Source organism: Echeneis naucrates, chromosome 22 (genome assembly GCF_900963305.1).
Source record: "Echeneis naucrates chromosome 22, fEcheNa1.1, whole genome shotgun sequence".
Classification (NCBI taxonomy): Eukaryota; Metazoa; Chordata; class Actinopteri; order Carangiformes; family Echeneidae; genus Echeneis; species Echeneis naucrates.
Window position 1 is genome coordinate 12,365,092 of NC_042532.1, and position 24,513 is coordinate 12,389,604.

The following is a 24,513-nucleotide window of genomic DNA, read 5'->3' on the forward strand; positions in this document are numbered from 1 at the left end:
TAGGTGCTGACACCACTCCACCTCACCAAGGGCTCAATTTACTGAGGGATCAGATTCATTTATGGTTGGCTGGGATTATTATCAGTTCAATAGGGCAATTTCTTTATTAGAGTCACCTATGAACCTCTGAAATCTGGACACTTGTGAGACATTTATGAGTGCATGTATCTTGCTTCAGTTATAATCTGGTACTTTTTTTGTGACAATATATGGTTTGAGCAGCTAAACTCTCAAACGATAATGTTTAAATGAAGTAGTGTTACAAGATATAAAGTTAATTTATTTTCTCTCTTCATACAGGCAGAGCAAGAAAATCATTCTTTTATTTTCTAATAGGAAAATCTGGTCACAATAAAACATTTGACAGTAATTTCAGACAAATCCATTCATCATGCTTCAACTCCCAGGAGGTTTCACGGGGCTGTGGTGACTATGGCATTTTCTTAAGGCTCCAAATCGGATAAGGCTGACAGCAATGTTTGAGTTTGGGTTTACCTGGACTGTCAACACTCTTAAGCTGGCCCTCTGTATTGAGCCCCTTGTAATGCATTGAACATCACTCACCTGATTCTTCAACAGCACAGCACACTGAGAAAACAGGTTTAAGTTGCATCTACAACAAAAGAACAATAGTGAACAGAATGGGGAAGACACTTTCGGGTCCAAGCCTCACACCGGTAATGAAAGAAGTGGAGGCTGTGCCAACAAGTGATGTTTTTTTCTACTTGGGAAAAAAAACAAAAAAAAAACCCCAGATAAAACAAAACTCTACTATACAGAGGTCAGATACCACAAAACGCTTTCTGTCTTTTAATGGTTCACACTTTGTAAAAGAAATAACACACAGTGAAGTGAGGGACACACACATACTGAAGACTTAAAGCTGTAGCCTCTGTTGTGACAGTCGCCCACCGACACACATCTCACATGGATTTCCAGCCAGCGGTTACTCGACTGGAACTTTTTTTTCTACATGACCCCCCTCACCTCGAGTTTACAATCAGACCTAGTAAAATCTATGGTGGATATATTATGTTCAAACAAATTTTGATCTTAGAAACTTCCGTTGACAAATTTTATATGTATAAAAAAATGGTCTCATAATCACCCAATAAAAATCACCTGCAAGTTACAAGTAAAAATACACAAATAAAAGCATTTTTTAATTTCCATGATCACTTAATTTTACATGAAATCTGATGACTGTCCAGAGAGCTACCAGACACACTTTGGTTGTCAGTGACAATCAAGGATTCTGAGTTATCATCTGAAAACAGCAGTTCTTCAGGCACCACATATCTTCATTCCTCAGAACAAGGAAGTGATGCAGTTTTCAAGACTACACCCCCCGAGGGCAACACAGAGATGTTTGTACTTTGTACAAATAGATAAATAAATCACAGGAAGGTTGGCGTAACTTTCCGGAATGGCGCGTCCGGGACTATCGCGAGATTTGCTCGCCGGCGTGAAACGCGTTCTCCAGTTACCCGGGAAGAGAAACATGTCGACTTAACAACCGGCAACAACCTCCACGTCTTTACGTGGTGACACACTAACCCAACTACCACAACTTAAGCTGCAGCCTGACACCGTTTGTCGGTTAGCTGGCTGCTACAGCGTCATGTTTTCTTTGCTCAGTCCGAAATGAGTGAATGCTAGTAACGTTAGCTCGCTGACTCGTCGGCATTAGCTAGCTAGCTAGCCGCTCTTTGGAAACTGTCTGTGTTCATCCAGATATATATGAAAAAATGTCGGCGGAGAAAAGGACAAGTTGGATACTGGCAGGCGCCACAGCTGCTTGTGTCACAGCTCTGTATGTGCCCTGTGTGCAGAGGACCGTCCCCGGTGGAGACTCAGGTTGGTGCTAGCCCGATTGCTAAATGTGTCTGTGGTCATGTGGCTTTGTTGTGTTGCCGGGCGGCCAATCGGGCGGCGCCTTGTTGGTGCTGCCGCTGCATCAGATGGAGAAACAAAAGCTGCCGGCGGGACACACAAGGCCTGTAGGAATACACTGTGGTGGGAATCCACACTGGTTCCTGATGAGTGCAGACATGAACTTTGATGAGCAAGAATACGGTGATCGGTAAATGGACTGCTATGGCGTTTACAATAAACACATTTTAGATGAATGTCTTATAAACAGAAAACAGCTGATGATGAAATTGATTTGATCCTTTTTTTTTTACCATGTCCACGTGTATAATGAGCAAACGGCACCAAGATGGAGCAAATACTTTGTTTTTATATTTTCCATGGGATGAGACATAAATTGTGTTGTTTTTTTTCCCTCTCTCTTAATATTTATTGTTTTTATTAATGTGTGATTGTATGTGGGTAGTATGTGAAATAAATGTATATATTTTTGTTGTAATAATGTAGAGCTAATGCTTTTGACTATTATGACAAGGGCTCATAATGTTATTAGTCAAGCTTTTTTCCACAGGCGCACAAGAGAAGCAATATTTCTTTACTGACTGTGCTGGTAGAATGGAGAATGAAATGACAAAGCCTGTTGACAGGAATTGACACACAAGAAAATTCAGCTTGTTTGTTTAAATTCAAAATTATGTGTGTATACATAAATTTAATTTGCACTCTTCTGTAGCAAGGCTTTACTTTAGACCAAAATGTATTTTACCACTACCTTGCTATGCGGTAGGCCAATGTTTTCCTACAGTCTTGTAATACAGTTTATGAAGGAATGCCTTGCACAATTACAGTGTTTAGGAGCGATAGCAAGGTTACAAACTTGTAAATGTGGGCTTGAGGGCATGAAGGCTCTGCTTGTTAGGTTTGCACTGCTGTGGCATACAAGTTGCCGTGGAGGGGAATGGACGTTTTATAGAATGAAAGCATATGAAAAGCTTGGTCAGATATGGGCAAGCAGAGAGTAGGAGAGAGCAGGCAATTGGAGCGCTGAGTAGCCCTGCTGGTTGTGCTGCTGTCTAGTGAACGGGGCCTTTGAAAAAACGGCCAGCCCCTTCTCCACAGTGTTTAGGGATGGTGCAGGATGCCCGCTCTGATAGTGCCAGCTGAACACCCTTCTGAATTCTCCAGGTCTCCGTTTCTGTGTCCTAATCTCTTTAGGTGTGATGTGCCCTGGAGAGGCATGAGCGCAGCCCCGCGGGTACGCTGTTGTCTAGGAATGTGGAGTGTGGAAATGATGGGGATTATGGGAAGACTGGTGTGGGTGCCCATGCTCCACTATCACAAAGACTTCTGGCACCCATGCTGCTACCCCGTTGAGTCAATATTTTCCATTTTTAGTATTGGGGCTGCGAAACTCCATCTCTGTGCCATTGAGATGGATGTTTTGGCTCAGTATTAGTTTGAGGTTATGTATTGAATATTGTAAAAGTATGCCACTACTGAGGGAAAATGAGTGAAATTGAGAAACCGATGAAGGATGAGAAAGTGTGATGTAAAATGATGGCAGGTTGCTGGCGGCTCATGCCAGGTGAAATGGAGCTGTGAAAACATTTAAGCTGTGCAGGTGGAGGAGTTCTGACTTCATGGTCCATTAGACTGATAAGAGTTAGGGCTTCTCATGTGGCAGAAATTTAGGCATCGTAATTCACTGTATCGGCAGGGTTAGAAAACATATGAAGCAGCCAGTGCCACCTGAAATCCAGCCACTGTGTTCTATAATAGTTGGTTTGGTGTCATGTGTTCTTGCTCTTCAAATGTAAGTTTTTATTTTTTTATTCTGAGTGAAAGAGAACACTTCAAAAATATCTAGCTTTAGCTATAGTAACAGAATAGCAACAGCTGTATTATGATGCTGTTGTTAATGCAGTTTGATTTGCTGTGAGCCAGATCAATTATTTTTTTAAATGTTACATAAATCTGCTTTTAAAAAAATTGTCTTGAGTTTCCAAGGATATATATAGTGCTGATTTACGTAGGTTTTATACTTCACTTGTATGCTGATGAAGTAGTTGACTGATTATCCTCTCCATGTTTATGCAGGAAGCAAGGGCACAGTTCCATTGGCTGTACTGGATACAGGAGATGACTACCCTCCTAGTACCAGTAGAGGGAGCTGTCTTGAGCCCAAACATTTATCAATGTCATTTAATCTGAACCAAATTTCAATTTTCATGAGTGGGAGATGCAAACATTGGGTGAGAAATCAGTATAATTTGAAACGCTCTGGGTATATTCTGGCACAAATGGGTTTGTGCCCAGATACATTAAAGCTTCCTGAAACAGCTTTTAGGGGTTTTCTTTTCACTTTGTGCTTTGCCTCACACAGAGCTTGTCAAGAAATTGTGCAACTGGCTCTTATTTTAGCAGCTTACCTCATTCTGTGACTGTCACCAACGTTGTCTTTCTGTTTGTGCCCAACGGACTAAACGTGACATTGAGACACTGGGAGTGTGGGAGCAGGAGTGAGGCACATAGAACAGCAGAAGAAAAAGGATGGGAAAGGACCCTGATGCATGGGGAGGATGGGACTGGAAGCATTATTCTCAGCTCAGCATATGTGTGTCTTTGTGTGACAGAGCATTGGAGACGCAGTGTAATGGTTTGTGTGCGTATTTATATCTGTGTGTATGTGCTGGAGAAGGGGAGGGAGGCATCAGGGGAGAAGTGAGAGATGAAGAGAATGAGCGTGCCGCTTAGGAAATGTCACACTGGGAAGATTTGCAGGTTTTGATCCTGGCAAATTAATGCAAAACCCCAGTGCAAGTATTTGATTTGGGAAAACTTTGGGAGCAGACTTGTCTCTTAATAATAATTATTGGGTTTACATTAATTTCCTTCCCCATTCTCTTCCACAGGAGAGCTGATCACCACTGCTTGTGAGCTGGGGGTAAGTATTAACTGTATTGTTTAATCAATTCACTCATTAACTTTTATAAGCATTAAGGAAGTTTAATTAAGCATGGGCAGAAAGCAGATTAATTTACTTTCAGTCCACAGGTTTTACCCCCTTCTTTTCTATACACTTATTTTACTAAGTTGCAAATAGAGAATGCTATAATTTGCAACCCGTTTTTCAAATCCAATTAAAGTCAATGGTAAGGCGATGGCTTTTGTAGGCTTTGCCTTATGTACGGTATAAGGCTTATTATATCCACCCCTCTTTTTTGTGTGTGTGTGTAAGCCGCGAAGAATGAACTAAATCGGGTTAACAGTTATAATAAGTTTTATTATTTAATAAAGTTTATTACGCCGCTGTGATCCTTTTAGGGAGGCTGTGTCGGTGTCACTATGCCAGTAATCCTGCTGTTAGTGCTGCAGTCCGTGTGGCCTGCCTGTCTGCCTTTCAGGCCTCCCCAGGGCCTTGCAGGCCCTCCATGGGCGCCAGGCTGCTGCCCCCCCCTTCTGATCCCCAGAGCTCCAGAGTTCTGCTTCCCCTAGCTCCCTGTGGCCTTTGTCCCTCAGGTGTCCTATTGCTGCGTTTGTCTACTCCTGTTGGCCACACAGTCCTTCCCCAACATGCTCATGTTCATGTAGTAGAGTTACCGACCTGTCTGGTGGTACCGCTTAGTTCACAAACTATTACCAACTGCTACCCTTCTCTTTTCGATGTCATCCTCTCTTTCAGCCCTTCTGGTTTTTTTCTAGACTTCTGCTGACCTAGAACCCCTCAACCCCATGCTCAGATTTGAGCAGAGTTATTTATACTGTCACTAAAGAGCTTTTGCTGTGTTTGGGGTGACCGGTGAGGTAGTCACACTTTCACCTTTCAGCTCTGTGTTCATTTGAAGCGCTGCCCCTTCTCCCTGCCCGCATGGTTCGTGTTATCAGTGCCAGGGAATGAGACTGTGTTTAATGACTGAGCCCTTATCTGGGTGGATGAGACTTAGCGGCTAATTGCTGTGATTGCTGAGATCCCCCAGGCGAGAATGACTGCGGCTTGGAGGTGGTTTGGGGGCTGGGGGTGGCAAGCACCACGTGCTCTATCACAGGCTCTAGGGAACTGCACTGTCCTTGGGAAGAGGCCAGAGGGAAGACGGAAGGGAGGGAGGAAGACAGAAAGGAAAGGGTTCATGGCAGAGTCAATTTGTAGCCAGGTGGATTGTGAAGCACTGCACTCTTCTCTGTGACTCTACAGCATGTTACTACTGGCATTTACAGGGGGAAGAGAAACTAAACTTGAAGCTTCACCATGAAGCGTTACTGATGAAACTAAATTTGCTCAGTAGTCACCTCTTACACATATTATTTTCTACATTTACATTTTTCAGTCTCCAGTACATTTCATAGCTCTCATGTCTTTGCGGAAGAAAGTACTGCCTGTGTATTTCCACCATCTCAGCCTTCTGTCCTCTCAAACACATCTTTGATGTGAAATTCTGAGTTGCTGAATGTTTCATTTTATACGTTTAGGTGGCTCATCCTCCAGGATACCCTCTCTTCACCTTACTAGCTCGCCTGGCTTTGTGTCTCCTGCCATCTCTCTCTGTAGCCCACAGCATCAACCTGATGGTTAGCCTATTGGGTGCTGCAGCTTGTGGTTTCCTCTGTATAACTGTTTGCAGGTAGGCACACACAATATAAGATTCCTGTCATTTTCCACAATATATGGCACTGCTTTGTGTTCTTCTGTCCTAATATTTTTGTGTTCTGATTTTAGTGAAAGTATTAGGAGTAAAACTAATCCCCAAAGAGACAATGTTTGTGGATTAGTTCTTTCATGATTTCTTCTACAGATTTAGTCTCAAAGTCATGCTTGTCTTTGCATTTTTGAAACTCAGGGAAGACAAAGAAGCTTTCCTCCTTCAGCAGAAGAGCCTTCTAGTGACACACATCAGTCTACTGAGCAAAAGTCAAATATTCAAGGGAAGTAACATGAAGATTTTTGGGAGGAGGGGGCCTTTAAACATACTCAGACTGACTTTGTGCTCCTTGATGCTGTCTGAAACGAAGAGTTGTATTTTTGGGACCTGACAGACTGGCAGTAGCATCCCTTATCCTCTGTTCAGTATTCAGGAGCAGGGCCCAGCCACCCTCCTCTCTCTCACCCCCCTGCCCTGCCTGTTTACCTATCAGCCACCCATTGTGAGCGTGCGTGTGTGTGTATGTATATCACAATTATCGTACCCTCCAGCACCCACTCCGACGTCCCTGTTCTCCTGCTCCCCCACTGCCCAGCATGCTCTCAATCCTGACATGGCACGAATTCTAATCTCCCCCTTCTTGCCTCCTGGGTCTTAGAGGAACAGGATCACTAACACCGCTCCTCCCTCTCCCCTCTCTTTTACCACCTCTTCCCTCGCTAAGTCATGAACCCAGTTTACCATCTCTGCATAGCCATCTACCACCCTGCAGTTTCGCCTTCTGCTGACCCCATCATGTAAGGAGTATTCCACCCTTTCCCTCTTTGTATATGTGTTTATCTTGTATGGTTGGCTGGACCACCTTACATCACCCTTTTGCTGATCTTAGTGATTTTCCACATTGCATTGTTGATGGCAGCTTAGTGTCAACATTTTTCTTTTTTGTCAATGCTTATGCATACTTGGGCATTTCCAAGCATGTTATATGCTTCTAATTTACTCTTCCAGAATAGGAATTGTTGAATATGATGTAATTTCGACCTGCTACACAGTGTGGCAGGCTGTGAGGCCGCAGTGATAATGGAGTAAGGGTCGGGAGCAGGTGAAAATGAAGTTGTGTGTGTTCCCAGGTGCTCAGCACTGGGCCTACTTCCTGTGTGCTTGGCCAATATATGCTCGGTGGCAGGTGGTCTGTAGTGGGTCAGGGTACAGGGTCAGCCCTGCTGAAGTAGGTCTGGTGCTGGGAAGGAAGTTCTCCCCGGGGGCCTGGCCTCAAGCCCAGACTGCATCAGTCTTAGGTGCTGTCTTGCCTTTCTATTCATCAGAGTGAACCTGAAGCTGCCAGCTTTGACCACTCTGCCCAGAGGACAGGTGAGAGGAAAATAAGAAGAGAGCACACAAAGAAAGAAAGAACACTGTATCTTTTTAGGGATATTCTGGCTGTGTATGTCCACTGACCCCCTAGTCTTAATGCATTTGATGAGTTACCAGTAAATTGGGGGATTGGATGCAGCACTTAGCCAGATATTAACAGGAAGTTATTTTGAGCCCAAAAAAATCCATGCAGTCTGGTTGATATTTGGCTCCTGGTGTGCATGTTAACTGCAGCCCTCTTTGTAATCTCTGGGGATTTAGATCCAATTTTGGATAATGTTCAAGTAAAAAGTCATTAAGAGGGCCTCCAACCCCACCGAGCCCCAATCAAGGGTTGATGGGTCGGGAGGACATGGGCCAGAACACAGTCACACCATGTAAGCTCTTAAGTATCAACATATAATCTATGCTTTCAATTTAAAAAAAAAAAGCATAAAAGGTTTTAGTCGTTATCTGTTCAGGGCCTAGTTTGGGATGAGCTTGTGGTTGTGGCTCAGCTGGCAGACTGTGTGGTAAGGGGTTACTGGACAGAATCAGAATCTTTATTGTCATTGTGACATTGAAACATTGCAACGAAATTTAAGAGGGCAGAAGATGAGGGGGTGGGGAATGGAGGTTCCGGATGGTCAAGACCTCCCTCTCGCTTCTGGCACAGAGGGCATTGGCACAGAGGGCATTGGGTGCTTTGACCGTACCAAGAAGATTGGCATAGATGTAGGGCCACAACCCTACGGGGACTCTCTGGCCAGGCTTTTCCATCAGATGGGATGCCAAAACTGACCAGTTGACAGCCATTTATACCTGCTCTGTCCTTGTAGTGAAACCAGTTTTCTGTGTCTTTTCCCAACAAAATTAAGTTCTGAAATGTCTTTTGTTGTTTTTGTCCCTTTGAGGCCCTCATAAACTTTTTCAGTACTTCTTATTTTTGGGTTTGTATCAGCTGAGAAAAAGACTTTTTCCCCTCAAACAAATCATCGCTTTGTGTGATTATTTTGAAATGGAAAAATGTACTGAAGTTAATACGGGTACTTGAAGCCACTTTCTCTCAAATATTAAATTGTAGACCTTAAAATTCATCTGGAATATACCCAACATGGCAAGCCTTTGATGTATCAATTTAAATTAGTCAGCCAGATTGCCGTGTTTAATGTGGGGGAATGTAAGTTGATAGGCTTGGAAGCAACTTCTCTCTCTTGCGTAAGTTTAAATGTAGCACTTAGCCTCCCTTTGATTTGTCAATTACAGTTCTCTTGGCTTGATCATATGGTTTGATGGCCAAATTGCATGTCTTGTTATGTTTTCACACCATGGCCTGACAAGCCTTTGAGGATGGTGGACGTAATGATAATTACTATCGATTGCACTTGAAAGTTCACAGAAAGAAACATTCGGCCTGTGGAATGCTAAAGGCCTCAGCCACGAGTCTCTGGAGGAATGCACCCTTCATAGTGGGATAATCCAGACAGCTTGGCATTCTGTGCTCTCTCGTTTCTCAGTTTATCTGCTAAAGCTGCTCTGAATCTCTGCTACCTGAGAAGAATCTCTCATTCAGCCCATTCCTGAGCTTATCCCGAGAAGCCACAAGCTCATACGTTAGTGCACTGACAGCTATCAAAGCAGAAAAACAACATCGTGACACACATCAGCACTTTTTATTTGATCACATGATTACATAACACCACTGGTGAATCACACCAAATGGGTCTGCCTCCCCTTTCTGTGGTGGCCCTTGGGAGAAAATAAACACCTGCGAAAGGCTCTTCCCTCAGGAGCCAGCCCATGTGGCACAGCTGATACCTCAGTGGACTGGAAGGTGGGCATGGTGCCATCCCCTGCCTTGTGCTCCTTCCCTATGTCCTTATAAGGACCTCACCATATGGTACTGATGGCGCTTTCCCTCCCTGTTCAGGTGGGTTGTTTTTCCACAGGGAAAAACCTGTTGTTAGGGTCATGTGCAGGGGAACAATGTACAGGGGGAAACTGCATTCGTAATAATTTTTGCCTTTTTGTTTTCTTTTCTAGGCAGCTTGAGTGGAAGTTATGATGTCTTGGAAGTAGCTGAATAGAGTTTCTTTGTTGTATAATATTCTCACCTCTCCCTGTAGGTGGCAAGCCTGCCCCTCCCTCTCACATCTGCTATGGTATGATATGCTATGATAAAATCTTCATTGCACGTGGCAATAGAGAATACATCCCATACCTGTTTTCTTCTGAAAATACAGAGGACGTTTTTTGGGTTTTCTTTTTAAAAAGACACCAATCTCTGGACCTTTTGTTCCACTTTTGCAGTATCTTATCCTTCATATTGTAGTCCAACAGACCTCCTTTACTCCCCCCATCCCCAGCATGACCAATGGTTCCCCCAGGACTCATCCTTTAATACAGTTAAACAGATGTCTAATGAAGATGTTATTTCCTCATTACTGGCTACGGGATAGGGATAGAGAGGCGGAGGAAGGAGGGCTAGATAGACAGCAGAATACAGTACCAGTTTAATATTCCTTTCGCCCGTGGGCCCGAGATTGTGTCTGCCTCGGACGTCAATATTATATTCCTCACCCACCACAGGCAGTCTTAATAAGGCACCAGGCACAGAGACGGATCAGACTCGGCAATTACAATTCACCCAGAATTAGTTAATGGAATCTATACAGCAACATTTATATATCAGTGGTGTGTGCCTAATGACTTTGTTGGAAAAAAGGAGTAATAAAAATGGCATTCAGTGAATTGCATAAACACAGGATTTTTGTAAATTGTTTTTTTGCTCTTCCTGTAATTTTTGTGTGTTGGGTGGAGATTAAGATGGCATTCTTGGAGAAATTGTCATGTCAGTGCCTGCATTGTTTGAGCAGAATTGTGGTGATTAATTTTACACGCACTTGGAGCACTGGAACGCTCTCCTGGAGGAGGGGTGTGTAAGAGGCAAAACCGGGTCCCATATTTACCCTCTGTGCAAGCAATCAGTCTCCTCACACACACTAGATGAGGCAAGAGAGAGAAGTATCTAGTTTGGTGATTGGCTGGAAAATTAGGCTGTGCCAGCAAATATTCAAATACACCGTTTTCTAAAGTCACAAAAAGGATTAGGGTTGGGCAAAACTGTGAAAATTAGAAATTAATTTAGATTTTTCTTACTTCAGAATTGATTTTGGAGCTGACTATTGGCTCTTTTGAAAGATTATTTCATGACCAATATTTTTTTATAAATGAGAACAATATGATGCATGTTGACTAAACAAGTAGACTTTGACTGTCCAGAATATGTAATGTATTTAATGATAATGATATAATAATACAATATTAAATGGTTAAATTTCTTCAATTAAAATCATATGTCCCAATGAGGCAAATTTCTACTAAATTACATCTAAAATAACCAAATGTTGTTCCAACTTTATTATCCTCATGCATGGACAAAAGAAATATATTAATAATATAATTTGTTTGTCTTTAATGCAACCTACTAAAAATGGTAGCAATCTAAAAATGTAAAAGCTTTAGGGTTCACAAGTGATAAAATTAGAAATGAAAAGAACTGATTAAATGCAGGACAGGCCTGATATCCTGGTCTGCGTGTGAAAACTGGTGATGTATTCCTTGAGCAACCAAATTTAGAAAAATTATATTATGATAGAATCATATTATCATGAGACACAGAGACAATGATGAATATTGTTGTTTAGCCATCACAAGTACACTGACACATATACATGCCGTATCATTTAATAGCTTAAATTTGTATATCAGTTTCCACTTGGCTTTGAAATTTCAAAGCAATGCATCAGACACTTGCCACTTTCATATAATAGCTACTAAATACTCTGCCGGGTGTCCCAGCCAGAGGAGAGCCCTAGGGTGTCAGTGAGGGCCAGCTGGAAACCTAAGCCTCAGCTTGAACAGGCAACCTCTCTCTTGGGCTCTCTACCCTCTTCAGGAATGTGTGATTCTTTTCCAACGCTGCCTCCCTAAACCACCACTCGGTTAGAGAACAGAGCAGCGCTGATCTGCGATGGCACAGCTGTGGTATTGTCTGTTCCTTGGGGTGGTGTGTGACAGTGGCTCCCTTGGCCAGCTCCATTTTGAAGCCTCATTCAGTGTAGAGTGTTGGTGAAGGCTTTTTGTGTGCTGTTATTTAGCAGAGATGATGGTGCTGGCATGTCTCAGGCCAATATTGTAAAACTGAGGGGGTAAATGAGGCAGGTCCCGTTTTGACACTTCAAAGTGTTTATGCCCAGCTTTTGTTACATCCTTGAATTGCTCTCCACAGCCTGTTGTATCTTGTCATTTATTTCTTTTTTTATTATCTTTGATATCTCCCTTTGATCCTTTGCTAAGAAAATTTTCTAATTTTTACTATTTCATCATTTTTATTCACTATGTAGAATGTTATTTCCTTTTTTAGCTGAAAAGTAATTTTTTGTGAGTTTCTTTTGCAATCCCTGACTATCAAGTTTGTGCTTCGTTCCAGACTTAGTGCATAATATTTGTCATTCAGCTAATTACCCAAGTGATGATGTGGGCATTTTGGCAGAGTGGATCAGTTCAGGGTTGAATAGTCTCGTTGTCAGCTGTATTATTCTCATGTCTCAACCAGACCTTTGTCATTGAGCCACAACATTTCAACACAGCAGCATCCTGCACCATATTGAGTTGTGATAACAGGGAACACGGCCACAGTGGTGTCAGAATGTGTCCTGCTTTATCTGCGCACCCTGGGAGCAGCCAGCCTGGAGAATGAGATGTGGAGAGGCTGCGAGGCTGTCTGGGACCCAGGTGGTCCTGTGCAGACAGACAGGTCATTTACAGCCCGCACTGTACACACATCACTGGGCTCGTACGGACTGACAAGCTCTAACAGAGAGATTTGTCAGGCACTCAGAGAGAATAAAGAAGTGGAAGAACAGGAGTGTGTGTGTGTGTGTGTGTGTGTGTGTGTGTGTGTGTGTGTGTCTGTGTCTGTCTGTCTGTCTGTCTGTATTTGTGTCAAGCACTGCCTGGCTATCATGGGGGTTTCAGCAGCAGGAACAGACTTGGTGTAATAACACAAATGTGGACCCCCACGATTGTTCTGAACCCTGTGTTACCCCCAAACCAGCCCCCCTGCTAGGTGTATGAGCTATGGGTTAATTGTCATGCAGGGAGGTAAAATTATGGGTGCAGAGGGTCTGTACACCTTAACAAAAGTTCCCATCCGCATCCGCCCCTCCGACTCTGCACCCTTCTTCATCCTTCCTTCAAGTTACAACTAATTCCTGGAGCGGTGCAGGGAGAAAGGCGCTACTATCTCTGATTAAGACCCACTCCTAGACACCCCATCAACACACTTTGCCCCCACCCCCCACCCCCACTTTTAAGCGTGCACACACACACATGCATCATCCACGGTGCTTGCCTTACACTGAACACAGAGGAAAAATAGTAGAGAGTAGTAGAGAGAAAACCCAAGAAAAAAGGGGGGAAGTAGTCAGCAAGCAAGTTTTTTTTTTTTCTACGCTTTTCTCGCTCTCCCTCTCCTTTTTTTCCTGATTTACTGCGCTTTCCTCAGAAAGCTCCATTGTTCCCCTAGCCTAAGTCTCATCAGGCCTTTTGTGGCTGACTATCACAGCGGCAGGCAGAGAGCTGGAAATGTATAAATGGTATCATGCCTTGTGATTAATGGCGGTGCTTATGAGTCAGGTCTGATAACGGGCCTGCTCTCTACTCAATTTCAGATACCGTTAATGGAATCTGTCTTCTGCGATTGTAATGTGAGAGCGCCTAATTTGCTATGGAGCTTGAAGCTGTCACCGGCAAGGGATTGTGGGGTCATAAGGGACCTGGCAGCCGTTTGGCCTGCAGCTTGTATCTGCGGTGCTGAATAGAGCAGCTCTCTGCCTGTCAGTTAGCTGATAGGCTGATGAGGACTCTAAGCCACTCCACACAATGGCGGAAAGGGCCATACTGCCTGACTTCCCTAATTGTCGAGCCTGCTCATATTTCAGAGCCAGCATGCCGGGGACTGGGCTGCTTTTTTTTTTTTTTTTTTCTCCTTCTTCTTCTTCTTCTTCCTCTTCTTCTTTTTCTTTTTTCCCCTCTCTCTTCTTGAACTTTTTTCTTCCTTTTTTCAATATTTCATCCTTCATCCCGCACACTGTCTCACCCTTTTAACGCACACTACTCTGCACTATTTTTCTTTTCTTTCCCTTCTCACCATCATTTGCCCCCCCCCCCCCCCCCCCCCCCCCCCCCCCCCCCCCCCCCCCCCCCATTTTAGTAAGTGGTGGGTCTTAGCGTATGACAGATTATCCCAAGTTTGCCTCAATTACCGCAAAGGAGATGGAGACAGTACAGGAGAGAAGGAAGGGGAAAACTTTTGTGCGCACGTTATATTTAAGAAGCTGAGGATAAAGTGCTATCTCTACCATGGTGGTTTCTGTGCCAGTCTGCTTGAGATCAACCAGCTGCTGGAGCGGGACTTCTCATGATATGTAAATTGCTCCAGTTTAGTGTTTTTCAAGGTCTTGTCCATGAAGCAAACTTGGGTTGTAAAGATATTATAATGAATCTCCAAATTAATCATAGTGGTAGAGCAATCATAGTGGACAGCAGAATTTGAATTGTGTTTGAACCTGCTGACTTTGTTGCTCTGCTTTTTTTATTAGTGTAAGTGCACTCTAAGTTATACCAAGTAAAATATTTTCTGAAATTATAATAATGTAAGGCTTGTCTCCTTCCCTGTCAGTTTGGCAGGGCCTGGCCCTGGAGCAGTACTGGCCGGAGGGCTGTTTGCTGTGTCCAGGCTGAGCTGGCAGTGGTCCATGGTGGCAGAAGTCTTCACCCTCAACAACCTTTTTGTTGGTTTGCTCTTCTTCCTAATTGCCAACTTTCACTGTGCTGAAAATGCAATGCAAAGGAGGAAGGTAACCTGGTGTAACATTTTCTCTGATGGTAGATGTTCAGGTGATTTCACATTGAACTCACAGTCCTGAGGTCCTTGTCCTTGTCAGATTGCACACTGGGGAGCGCTGTGCTGTGGCTTGGGGCTTTGTAACCAACACACCCTTGTACTGTATGTACTAGTCGTTACCCCCTGGATCCTCCACCGCCTCTACTCTCATAAAGTAAGTCAAGAAATAAATCTCTCTTTGAAGAAAATTTTAATCCTTAACATGTGAGAAAATTAGTTTAAATAATATGTCCAGGTGTACTCAGTCAACATTTATATCGAGATTTGCTTTGGCTTTATAGAAAGTTAAGTAGAAATCCTTCTGAAAATTTGTGGAGTTGTAAAAACCTCATTATTTATTTACTTTACTTTATATTGAGTTACTGGTTACTTTTTGTAACAACAATAAATACATTTTCTACATCTGCTTTTGAGAATTTTAAGGCATTAGGGTTGAGAACCATGTGATGTGATCTCAACAGGAACTCTCTTTGCACGGGCTTGTCTCCCTGGGAGTTTGTTTCCTTGCTGGGTTCCTGCCGTACATCTACCTTCCCATATCTTCGTATCTCAACATAGCACGATGGAGCTGGGGTGACCAGACCACCTTGTCAGGTCTGCTGACCCACCTGCTGAGGGCTGAATATGGCACCTTTAGTCTGGTACCTGCTATTTTTACGCTATGTCTGCCTTTCTGCTCAGTTTTGTCTTGCATCGAAATCTTGTTTAGCACCTTTTTTTTTTTTTTGTGTGCCTTTTCAGGCGAAGACGGAGACTCATGTGAGCTTCACTACACTGTTACAGTAAGTTCATATGGTTGGATTCCTAGGCTCATACTGTATATCGACTCTGATTATAGATTAGACACAAGTCTTACAATGTTGCTTTTTAGATTTACTTTTATTAATGAGCAATGTATTGTCTATTGTATTTCACATTCACCAAATTTATAACTATGCCAAAGTTTCCAGAATCCAAAGTGACATTGCCACGAATTTCCAGCAGTCTATTTGTCCTTAGCGTTTTCATTTTAGTTCCAAGATGGAGTTGGGTATAAAAAGAAAAAAGAGGGAGGATTTGATCTGAGACACACAAAGGGCACATGGGTCTGCAGTTGAAGGACTGACCCAAACACACTTTGTGCTGGTTCTGGTGTTTTACAAAGGTTTAACCACAGACATGTCAATCTCTTCTGAGAGCTCATTTCTACAGCCATTCCTGTTTTCTCTCTCTCTTCTCCCCAGCAGCTTTTGTTCTTCCCATTCCACTCTCTCTCTCCCATCAAAGCAGAACTGAACCTGCTTAGAGGGCCAAATCGCTGTGTTCTGTTTCTCCAGCAGTTTGAAATGATCACTCAGCTCTGGTGTTTAAGCGTGACAAGCTGTGATGACAGACACTGCAACAGAGCTGGAGAAATTGTATTTTTCCACTCCAGCACCCCACATCTCCTCCACGCGATTCCCTCCCCTACTCTCTACTTCCACCACAACTACCGCCACCACCGCAGTCATCCCACTCCTGGTATCTTTCTGCAGCTGACGGGATGGGGGTGTATGTGCGTCTTAAGACCCCCCACTACTAGCCCCCCCTCTGCCAGGCACCCACCCCTTCCCACTACCCCTGCTGTTTGATGGACAAGCACACCTTCAAGATGGGGAAGAGAGGCGAACATGACAGGCATATCACACTGGAGACGTAAACCCGCTGGAGAAGCTGACACACACGCTCACAAACACACACTCACAAGCACATTCACACATAGTGTACATTGGGAGATATAGAGACTCAATAAGCTGTCAAATAGAGATGGGTATTAAGGAAGAGGCAGGAAACTATCTCTCTGCTCTGAGCAAGTGCTCTGTGACTGACAGGCACTGTGAGGAGAGGATGGGGCAGCAGGGGGTGGATGACACAGTCAATTCGTATCTGTCAATCCGATTGAAAGAAGAAATGCGCAGTCCTAGGAGTTTGTTTTGATAGGGAATGGAGTGCATTTAATAACTGGTGTCCTTGACTTCAGTAGCAGGATGGCTAATTCAGCTTGCCTTTGGTGTCCATCATAGATGTTTATATAAGTGTGTGTGTGTGCAGGGCCCAGATTGACCACTGCCTCGTGGACTTTTCCCTCCCTGTTTTGGTACTGGCAGGAATAGGCCTGTTTCTCTCCACATGGGACAGGTAGGATGAGCAAGATGACTGGATGGAAAACTGTCACACACATCTCAAGCAGCCATTTCACCCAAACATCAAATCCCCGGGAGTCAAAGAAGGGAACAAAACCACTGACAAAATGCAGATCTTAGAAAAAAAGAATACAACAAAACACAGAGGCACCTAACTGTCAAGCTGTCATGGCGCTCTACATTTAAATCAAGAAGTGATGTGTATTTTGGATTTTCAAAACATGTAAATGCACAAGTAAATATCTGCTTGCATGTATCGGTATCTGGCAGAACGACACTTTGATCCAGTCATTTATTATAGTGATGCCATCTCTGGGGTTTGTTGGATGGCGTTGATCAAGCTCGGCGAAGCACTGGGGCTCTGTAGGGGCATTGCCCACCACCCTGTCATCTTCCATTTAAGGGGAACTTTGAAATTGCCCCTCTCTTTGCCAAGATTATCAGAGGAAGCCCCCCCCCAAAAAAAAAACAAAACAAACAAACAAAAAAAACAGAAACGTTCAATTGCTGATTAACCAAGATTAATTTATTGAGTGAAGCTGCTTGGAAATAAAAACAACTATGGCATTTTATTACTCAAAAATGTACATTTATTTTTAGAACTATTTTCTGTAATGTGTAATAATAATGTAGCATGGGGAGCTGGATAATGTATATCAGTGGCCAGCCAGGCCTGTCAGCAGGAAAGCCTGAAGTCATTTTCTCTGGCTTGAAAGAGTTCTTCAGGTTCAGATGATGATTTGTTTTTGCCATGAGGGTAACATGTTTTCTTTTTAGTGTATAAATACATTTTACAGCTGTACTGTAATGAGTTTCTGATTCAGCAGTTGGCACCAGCTCATTATGACTCAGTCTGCATTAGAAAATCAATCATGTTCCTCCTAGCTGGCTGGCATATACATTTATTCTTAGGCTCTCCAACCCTGCATTAATATTTTCATGGGCTTTTTTTAAAACAAGTATATTTTTACATAGTACACAGTAAAGATGCAAAATAATACCTTCTATTAGATATACAGTTTGGAGAGTTTATATGACAATATTCATGAGGTGTGAATAAAAATGAAATTTGTACAGAAATAAGTGATGATTCATAGCTTTTCCTCTCCTAGGACATATCGCTCAGTGTCCTGGCTGTTGACTGCCATGCTGGTGGTCTACTCACTGTTTTTTGCTTGGAGAGCCAACCTGGACATCAGCAGACCTCTACTGCTTGGAGTGGTGAGCTGTGAAACTTCAACTCATTCTACCATTGTCTCTCTCTTAGTTGCTGGTACTTAATGTAATTTTTCTGCAGCATTCTATAAATCTATGTAAAGACTGAATTGTTCTATAGATGAACCTGTCTATTAGAGGTTCAAGGCAGATGGTACATATCCAGAAACTGGAGTACTTTTACAGTGGCACCTTAGTCCAGTCCCAAATACACTCATTGCTCATTTCCAGGATCAGCTAAAAAAAAAAAAAAAGCCACAGTTGACACTGGTGTACATGTGTTGTGTGTGGTTGCTGCTTCCTGCAGGTTGAGCGTTTCTGGCTCCAGAGTGATGCTGCAATGTGTGTGCTGGCAGGCCTAGGGTTGAGCCTGACTCACACTGAGCTGGAGAGGAGGCTGGGCCGTGGGGGGGTATGGAAGACCACAGGCTGGGTCTTCACTGTGGCTTTGCTGGCACATATGGTGCATACCAATCACAGGTGACCATTGCAGAAGGTTGCAGTAACAATATTGTTGGATAAGGTGAAAACTTATCAACAATAAATATGTATTGGTAGTTTATACCTAATGGTAATACATATTGGAACAATATTTATATGTATATTTATATATATATGGGTTTTTTTTTTTGTTTTTTTTTGTAAAACAACACACTTTCTCAGATGAATCAGTGATAATCAGATTAAAATGCAGATTTTCAATTCAACTGAATTGTCGTTAACGTATACTTTGTGGATTGATTGATTGTAAAATCATAATTAAGCTTTGTATTGTAACTGCATGTCCTTCGCACTGATATAGCTTACCTTATATTCACCACTTGATAACCTCATTCGACCTTTTTACATTTATCTGTCCAATCAGTTTTATTTTTTTTTTCTTGCTGTTGCCATAACTACACTAAAGTCAGAGGTTTCCAAAGTGACTTTTAAGTACTTCTGTAGAGCAAAGTTAAAATGGAATGAAAACTCCCCTTTCACTCTAGTTTATTCTCAAATCCCCCTGCATAACTTTTCCCTGAGTCAACCTGATTTGTTTCTCCTCTGTGCTTTGTACCGGAGGTCTGAACTCCACATGTCAGGTTTTCCTCTGCTCACCCCATAGTAGGGGTTAAAGAGAGGCACGGTTAGCACATAGATTCTACTCACAGAGCTCAGTCTGAGATGTTAGCTGTCCGAGAAGGCAGATTACACCAGCGTAGTTCTGGGGAGTGCCAGACAGCCATCACTGAGCGGCTTTGATCAAGGGGAGAGCATGGCCTGTGCTGTCAGACTCATCACACCTGTCTCCCCATGATTAGATAGGCAGCCAGAGCGCTCTGCACAGGGGAAGGGGCGGGGGCACTGACAACTTACCCTCAGAACACCTTGAAAGCACACCTACAAACACTCACATACACACAGGTGTACATATCACACACTCACTTAAGAAGGGGTAAATATGCACTCAACTCCATTCAGATACAACTAAACACAACTTGTGTTTTGATGATTATACAGTGTGACTGCAGATGTACTCATTTTTTTTTGTAGGGATTGTGATCAGAGCAGTAACAGTGTGGTTGAGAGGTTTGGCGAGGAGCTTCTGGCCTCTGTTCCAAAAGACTCGATTATCTTGACCAGGGGAGATCTGCCTGGAAACTCCCTGCGCTACCTATACTACTGCCAAGGTGTACGACCTGATGTACGCCTGGTTGATCAGGAGGTCAGAGCTTTGATTTCTTCTCTGTCTTGCCTGTGTTGAGTTGTGATAATTCTAATTTGAGTTGCATACAGTATTTTAAATGTAATCATTTAAGGTTTTTGAAGGACACTCAAGTCAAGGAGAAGTTCCCTCTGAGCATCACAATCATAAGATCTATTACATCACCAATGTAATGTAATGAAAGAAAAAAACATCCTTTTCTGTAAGAGAATTCCGTGCCATGCTTATTCTTTAACTGCCAATTACAATGAATGTTCTGTTTCTTTTTCAAGATGATGACATACTCATGGTATGTGGCCAAGCTAGCGCAGCACCACCCGGGGGTCCACTTTCCCGGCCGCTGGTGGGATCCTGTCCACCCTGAGGAGAAAAACACCTTCAATCTGGAACAGTTTCTGTCCCACAACATGCAGTGAGTCACTAGATAGAATAAAGGGAGAGTGGACAGATTATAAAGGGATTGTCTGAAAGGATAAATAGAATGATGTTCAATGGAGAGAGTGTGAATTGGGAGGGCAACAATGGTTCAAATGAACAGGTGGGTGATCTAATGAGGCAACAATCAGTGGGATAGTTGGCACAGGGGTGAGTGCAAGGAGTATATAAACTCATGGAACTGTTGAGGCCATAAAATGAGTTTGATTAACTACAGACATTGGCTAATCTACTTGATTTGGTTAAACAGTCTCTGGTAGCTGCTTCCTGCTTTCTCATTTACTCCTCGAGGAAGCTCAGAGAACAGGAACTAACTAGCATGAAACCTCTTAATACCAACACCACCAGGGGGCAGTGTTTGCCAGGCAAACATGTCTGTCTCTCAGTGGGGCAACACAGACCTGTGAGATTAACCCTCAGGGCTGAACTGTTGGAGGGCGGCACTGGGCTGGAGGGGAGTTAAGAGGTATTTGTGACATGAAGACAGGCTTGTCATCATGGTGTTGTGTGGTACTTATCATTAGCAGCTTCCTAAAGATCATAATTGTTATTGTTTGTATATCTTCCTGTAGCAGGGATGTTTTTGCCTGCATTGGCCTTTCTGATGGAGATTCAAGCTGGGAGCATAGCTTCTCTCGCTGGCCCATGGGTGTGTGTGACTACTTAGCGCCTGTTCAGAGGCAGTTTAACCCTGAAGAATGGTCTCGTCACACTCGCAACATCTACAACTGGAGCGAGCCACACAACAGGTGAAAACAGAACAATTACGTGTGAAATAGCTCCCAGGTTTTAAAAAAAAACAAAAAAAACCATCTTACTCCACACGAGCCTGCACTATCAGATGTATTATGCATGTGACTGACTGACTTTGGGTTGTTGCAGCTTCTTAATGTCAACATGTTTGTCTTTCAAATCAAAATCTTGATCTAGGTGCATCATTTTATCCAAGTTTTGTTGAATCTGACATAGTTCATAGGAAAAATGTGGGCTTTTCAACAGGATGTAAAATCAAGTTCTATGGGGTTAAACAATGTTGGCTCCAAAGTATATCCAACTGTTCAGTTTGACAGATGACCTACTGTTGGCCAAAAAAGTAAATGAATCCATTGGTATGTTTTGAGCAACCTATGCTCTTTAAAACCGGAAAAAAAAACAATTAAAAATGAATTGGAGAGTAAAAAATCCCCCTAAAATTTGTTGTCACCACCATTTAATTTATCACCAATAGAATCTCTCATCTCTCTGTGGGCTTCACTTATCCTTCCGCAGACTCCACGAAGCTTCACTCAGTAAGGATGTGTTCTGTTCTCCAAACTGCGATCCAGCTCTTTGGGAATTCAACCAGAGCAAGACATTAGGCCCTCAGCCATTTGAAATGAGACTGAAGATGAAAAATAATGAGTTTCTTATTGCGTTTTGTCAATAACTGTGTCAAAAGTGGAATTAGTCAAAGCTCCATATTCTGTTGCTGTTGCCAGCAGCCCTTCATTCACTCAGATATCCACGGCTGAATACTGTGACATTATTTCCCGCACCCTCACGACAAGCGTGTCCGCCATTGCCCACAAGCCAAATATTAGCTCGGGAACCCTGCTAAAATATTCTTTTGAAGAAGAGGTCAAGTATTTACAGTCAACAAAGTGAAAAAAGGAGATGTGGTTTTACTCCATGTCTAATGTGCTAGCTGGTATTGTTGCTCAGTCATTTAATGTTTATGCAGCAAACATTGATCTTCAGTGTATCAAAACCTGCACAGTGGAGTGGAACAATATATTTATGCAAATAATCATTTATAGTTAGTGGAACTGTGCAGTAGCGACTGCCTGAAGCTGTTTAGATAAAACAATTTTTCCCATGTTTGAACAGTTTCCATCCTGCGTCCTGGGAGCGTGTCGCGAATGAGGAGATGTGGCAAGCCAGGTACAGTAAAGTTTTTCTTTAGGATGCTCTGGTGTCGCATTTAGAGAGGTTGTAAACTTTAGTGTGCAGTTAAAAAGCTGTGTCACAATACATGCTAGCCAAGTAGAACATCTCCATAAACCAGTCTTGTGTGGTAGAGCATCTACATGTACATTCTATTTGGTGCTGGCATCTACATAAATCGCTCCATTGGAGTGGTTCGTCTGAGAATGTGGATCTGCATGGCTCATCCATCCAGCACTTAGCCCTGTGCCTGCGTGCCTTGTTTCAGGATGAAGACGGCTTTCTTTCTGTTTGACCTGGCAGAAAAGATGCAGGGAGCAGGGAACGCTCGGCTCTTTGAGCTCTCTTATACTGTGAGTCTGACCTCAAAAAATGTGCAACAATACTGTCATTTGCCATGGAGTTGCAGAATTGAGTGGCAAACAAGGGAATAATTGAATGACGTTCAGTGGTTTTACTTTTTGTTGTTTTTGTTAACATCTGTTTTCTGTGTGTGTCTTTTTGCATATGTGTGCTCTCATTGACAGCTGTATAAGGAGATTGTGGAGGCCCACTCAGACTACCCTCCAAACTGGGACAAGAACTTGGCACTGGCTTGTGAGAGGCTGCTCCGGTCAGGTCACCGGGGCTACAGTCCAGACAGCCTGTTGACCTGCAGTGCCCAGCACTTTAGTCTCTACTTAGAGAAGGACCCCACAGATCTCCAGGCTCCTGCCATACGCTCGGCCATTGCTCACCTGCTCAAAGAGAGAGACAGGCTTCGACAGAGCCGCAGGGTATCCCCATGACAAGATCCAGAGAGAGCTACGTGGAGCTGGCACAGACAGTGTAATATGAGCCCAGGAGAAGTGTGGGGCAATGTACCACTTGTCATTTTTAGAAGGTGGTGCTCCACAAGGACACACACTGCACAGATGTAGCCATGTTTAACTTAATGTTTTAACTTGATGTACTTGGCCAAATTTGACTTCCAGGTGTGGAACTGGACTTGCGTGTACTGATGCAGGAGAACTGGTCTCCAGTTATCTTTTGTATCTTATCTTTGTGCAGCATTCAAACTACAGAACTCTGGATGAGGATGGACTGAAAAGGACTGAGCCTGAGGACTGTATCACTGACTGAATGTTGACAGTTGAACAGGGACAGCTTTTGACATCAGGAGCCTTGATTGACCCCAATCATGCTGTGTGTGTTCCCCCTGAATTTACCACCATTCAGTTCCTCTATCGTTACATCTCAGTCTTTTTTTTTCCTCTCTCCTCTACTGATTATTTTGCCTCAGCCACTGCTCTACTTCTCTTTTTCTCACATTAGGATGGCAAGGCCGAGATTGAGGGGAAACCCAATTTGGGGGCAGAAATGGGAGATTAGAGCAGCTGTTTAATCTAGGACAGACTTGTGCTGTGCCACAGAGTCCTCACTATGCATCCCTACACTGCCCATCCCTCTTTCCATCCATCATCTTAGATGGTCCTTTGAATGTTTAAAACTAATGGATGACTATTTTTTTTCCTCCCTCTTACTTCCCAGTTAGAGGGTTATAATCCCTTGTGGATTTAAATGAAATGAGAAATGTCACAATGCCAGGGACCCTTTTAGAGGTATGTGCTTGTGTGTGTCGGTCTGGGTTTGCATATTGCGTGCATGGACACGCTTAAATCTCCACCCAAGCCTTTCCTTGTCAGAACCATGTATAAAACATAATCGATAAACAGATCAGCACACTGAAAAACAAAGTGCTTTGAAGTACAAACTCGTAAAGACTCCAGGGGCACATGCAGACACGCAAGGTTGTCTTCTTCCAGGAAAATTGACTTTTACCCCTGTGGTTGTTGGGACGGCAGTGTGATATGCAAACCCAACGAGTGGACCAAAATCGATTGTTTTTGTCGTTTTCTCAGGAACAAACACATCAGTTCCACACAGTTTTTGTGACTATTGGTGCTGATGTTAATAAGCCTTGTGGCATGAAATTTGTTAAGCAGAGGTCAAAGCAGTATATTGCCATAAGCTTTATAAAACATTGCTGAAGGAGCCTGCTGTTTGAGATACCACTAGAAAGCGAAGGACAGTAAGTGCATGCGCCGTTCTCTCAGAATGTAATCTGCCCTCTGTTTGCAGGCCTGGTTAGTGGCTGTCAGCCGGCTGGATGATGAGATTCAACCTGCTGTAAGACAGATGGTCTGGTTTCTCCAAAAGGAGAAAACTGTCACTTGCTTTCAACAGATTAAAATATTCCAA

At 43.2% G+C, this 24,513-nt stretch overlaps 1 protein-coding gene across 3 annotated transcripts; it reads left to right on the forward strand.

The window, feature by feature from the left end:
* The first annotated feature begins 1,489 nt into the window (after nt 1-1,489).
* tmem260 (transmembrane protein 260) lies at nt 1,490-24,513 on the forward strand. 3 transcript variants are annotated; one of them, XM_029494494.1, is made up of 16 exons: nt 1,490-1,857; nt 4,785-4,816; nt 6,340-6,491; nt 14,608-14,785; nt 14,873-14,986; nt 15,294-15,473; nt 15,574-15,614; nt 16,903-16,989; nt 18,107-18,215; nt 18,517-18,689; nt 19,743-19,914; nt 20,187-20,326; nt 20,922-21,098; nt 22,216-22,269; nt 22,541-22,625; nt 22,800-24,513. In XM_029494494.1, exons 1-16 carry the CDS (start codon nt 1,749-1,751, stop codon nt 23,058-23,060), a joined length of 2,064 nt encoding a protein of 687 aa, XP_029350354.1. In that variant the 5' UTR covers nt 1,490-1,748; the 3' UTR covers nt 23,061-24,513. The 3 variants fall into 3 exon arrangements, with proteins under 3 accessions (XP_029350354.1, XP_029350355.1, XP_029350356.1); XM_029494495.1 differs by having other exon boundaries at nt 20,925-21,098; XM_029494496.1 differs by lacking the exon at nt 6,340-6,491 and having other exon boundaries at nt 1,753-1,857.

Coding starts and splice junctions, on each gene's coding strand:
- tmem260 (XM_029494494.1), top strand. CDS start 1,749: ATGTCGGCGGAGAAAAGGACAAGTTGGATACTGGCAGGCGCCACAGCT. Junction 14,786..14,872: donor ATGCAATGCAAAGGAGGAAG/GTAACCTGGTGT, acceptor TGTCCTTGTCAG/ATTGCACACTGGGGAGCGCT. Junction 15,474..15,573: donor AATATGGCACCTTTAGTCTG/GTACCTGCTATT, acceptor GTGCCTTTTCAG/GCGAAGACGGAGACTCATGT.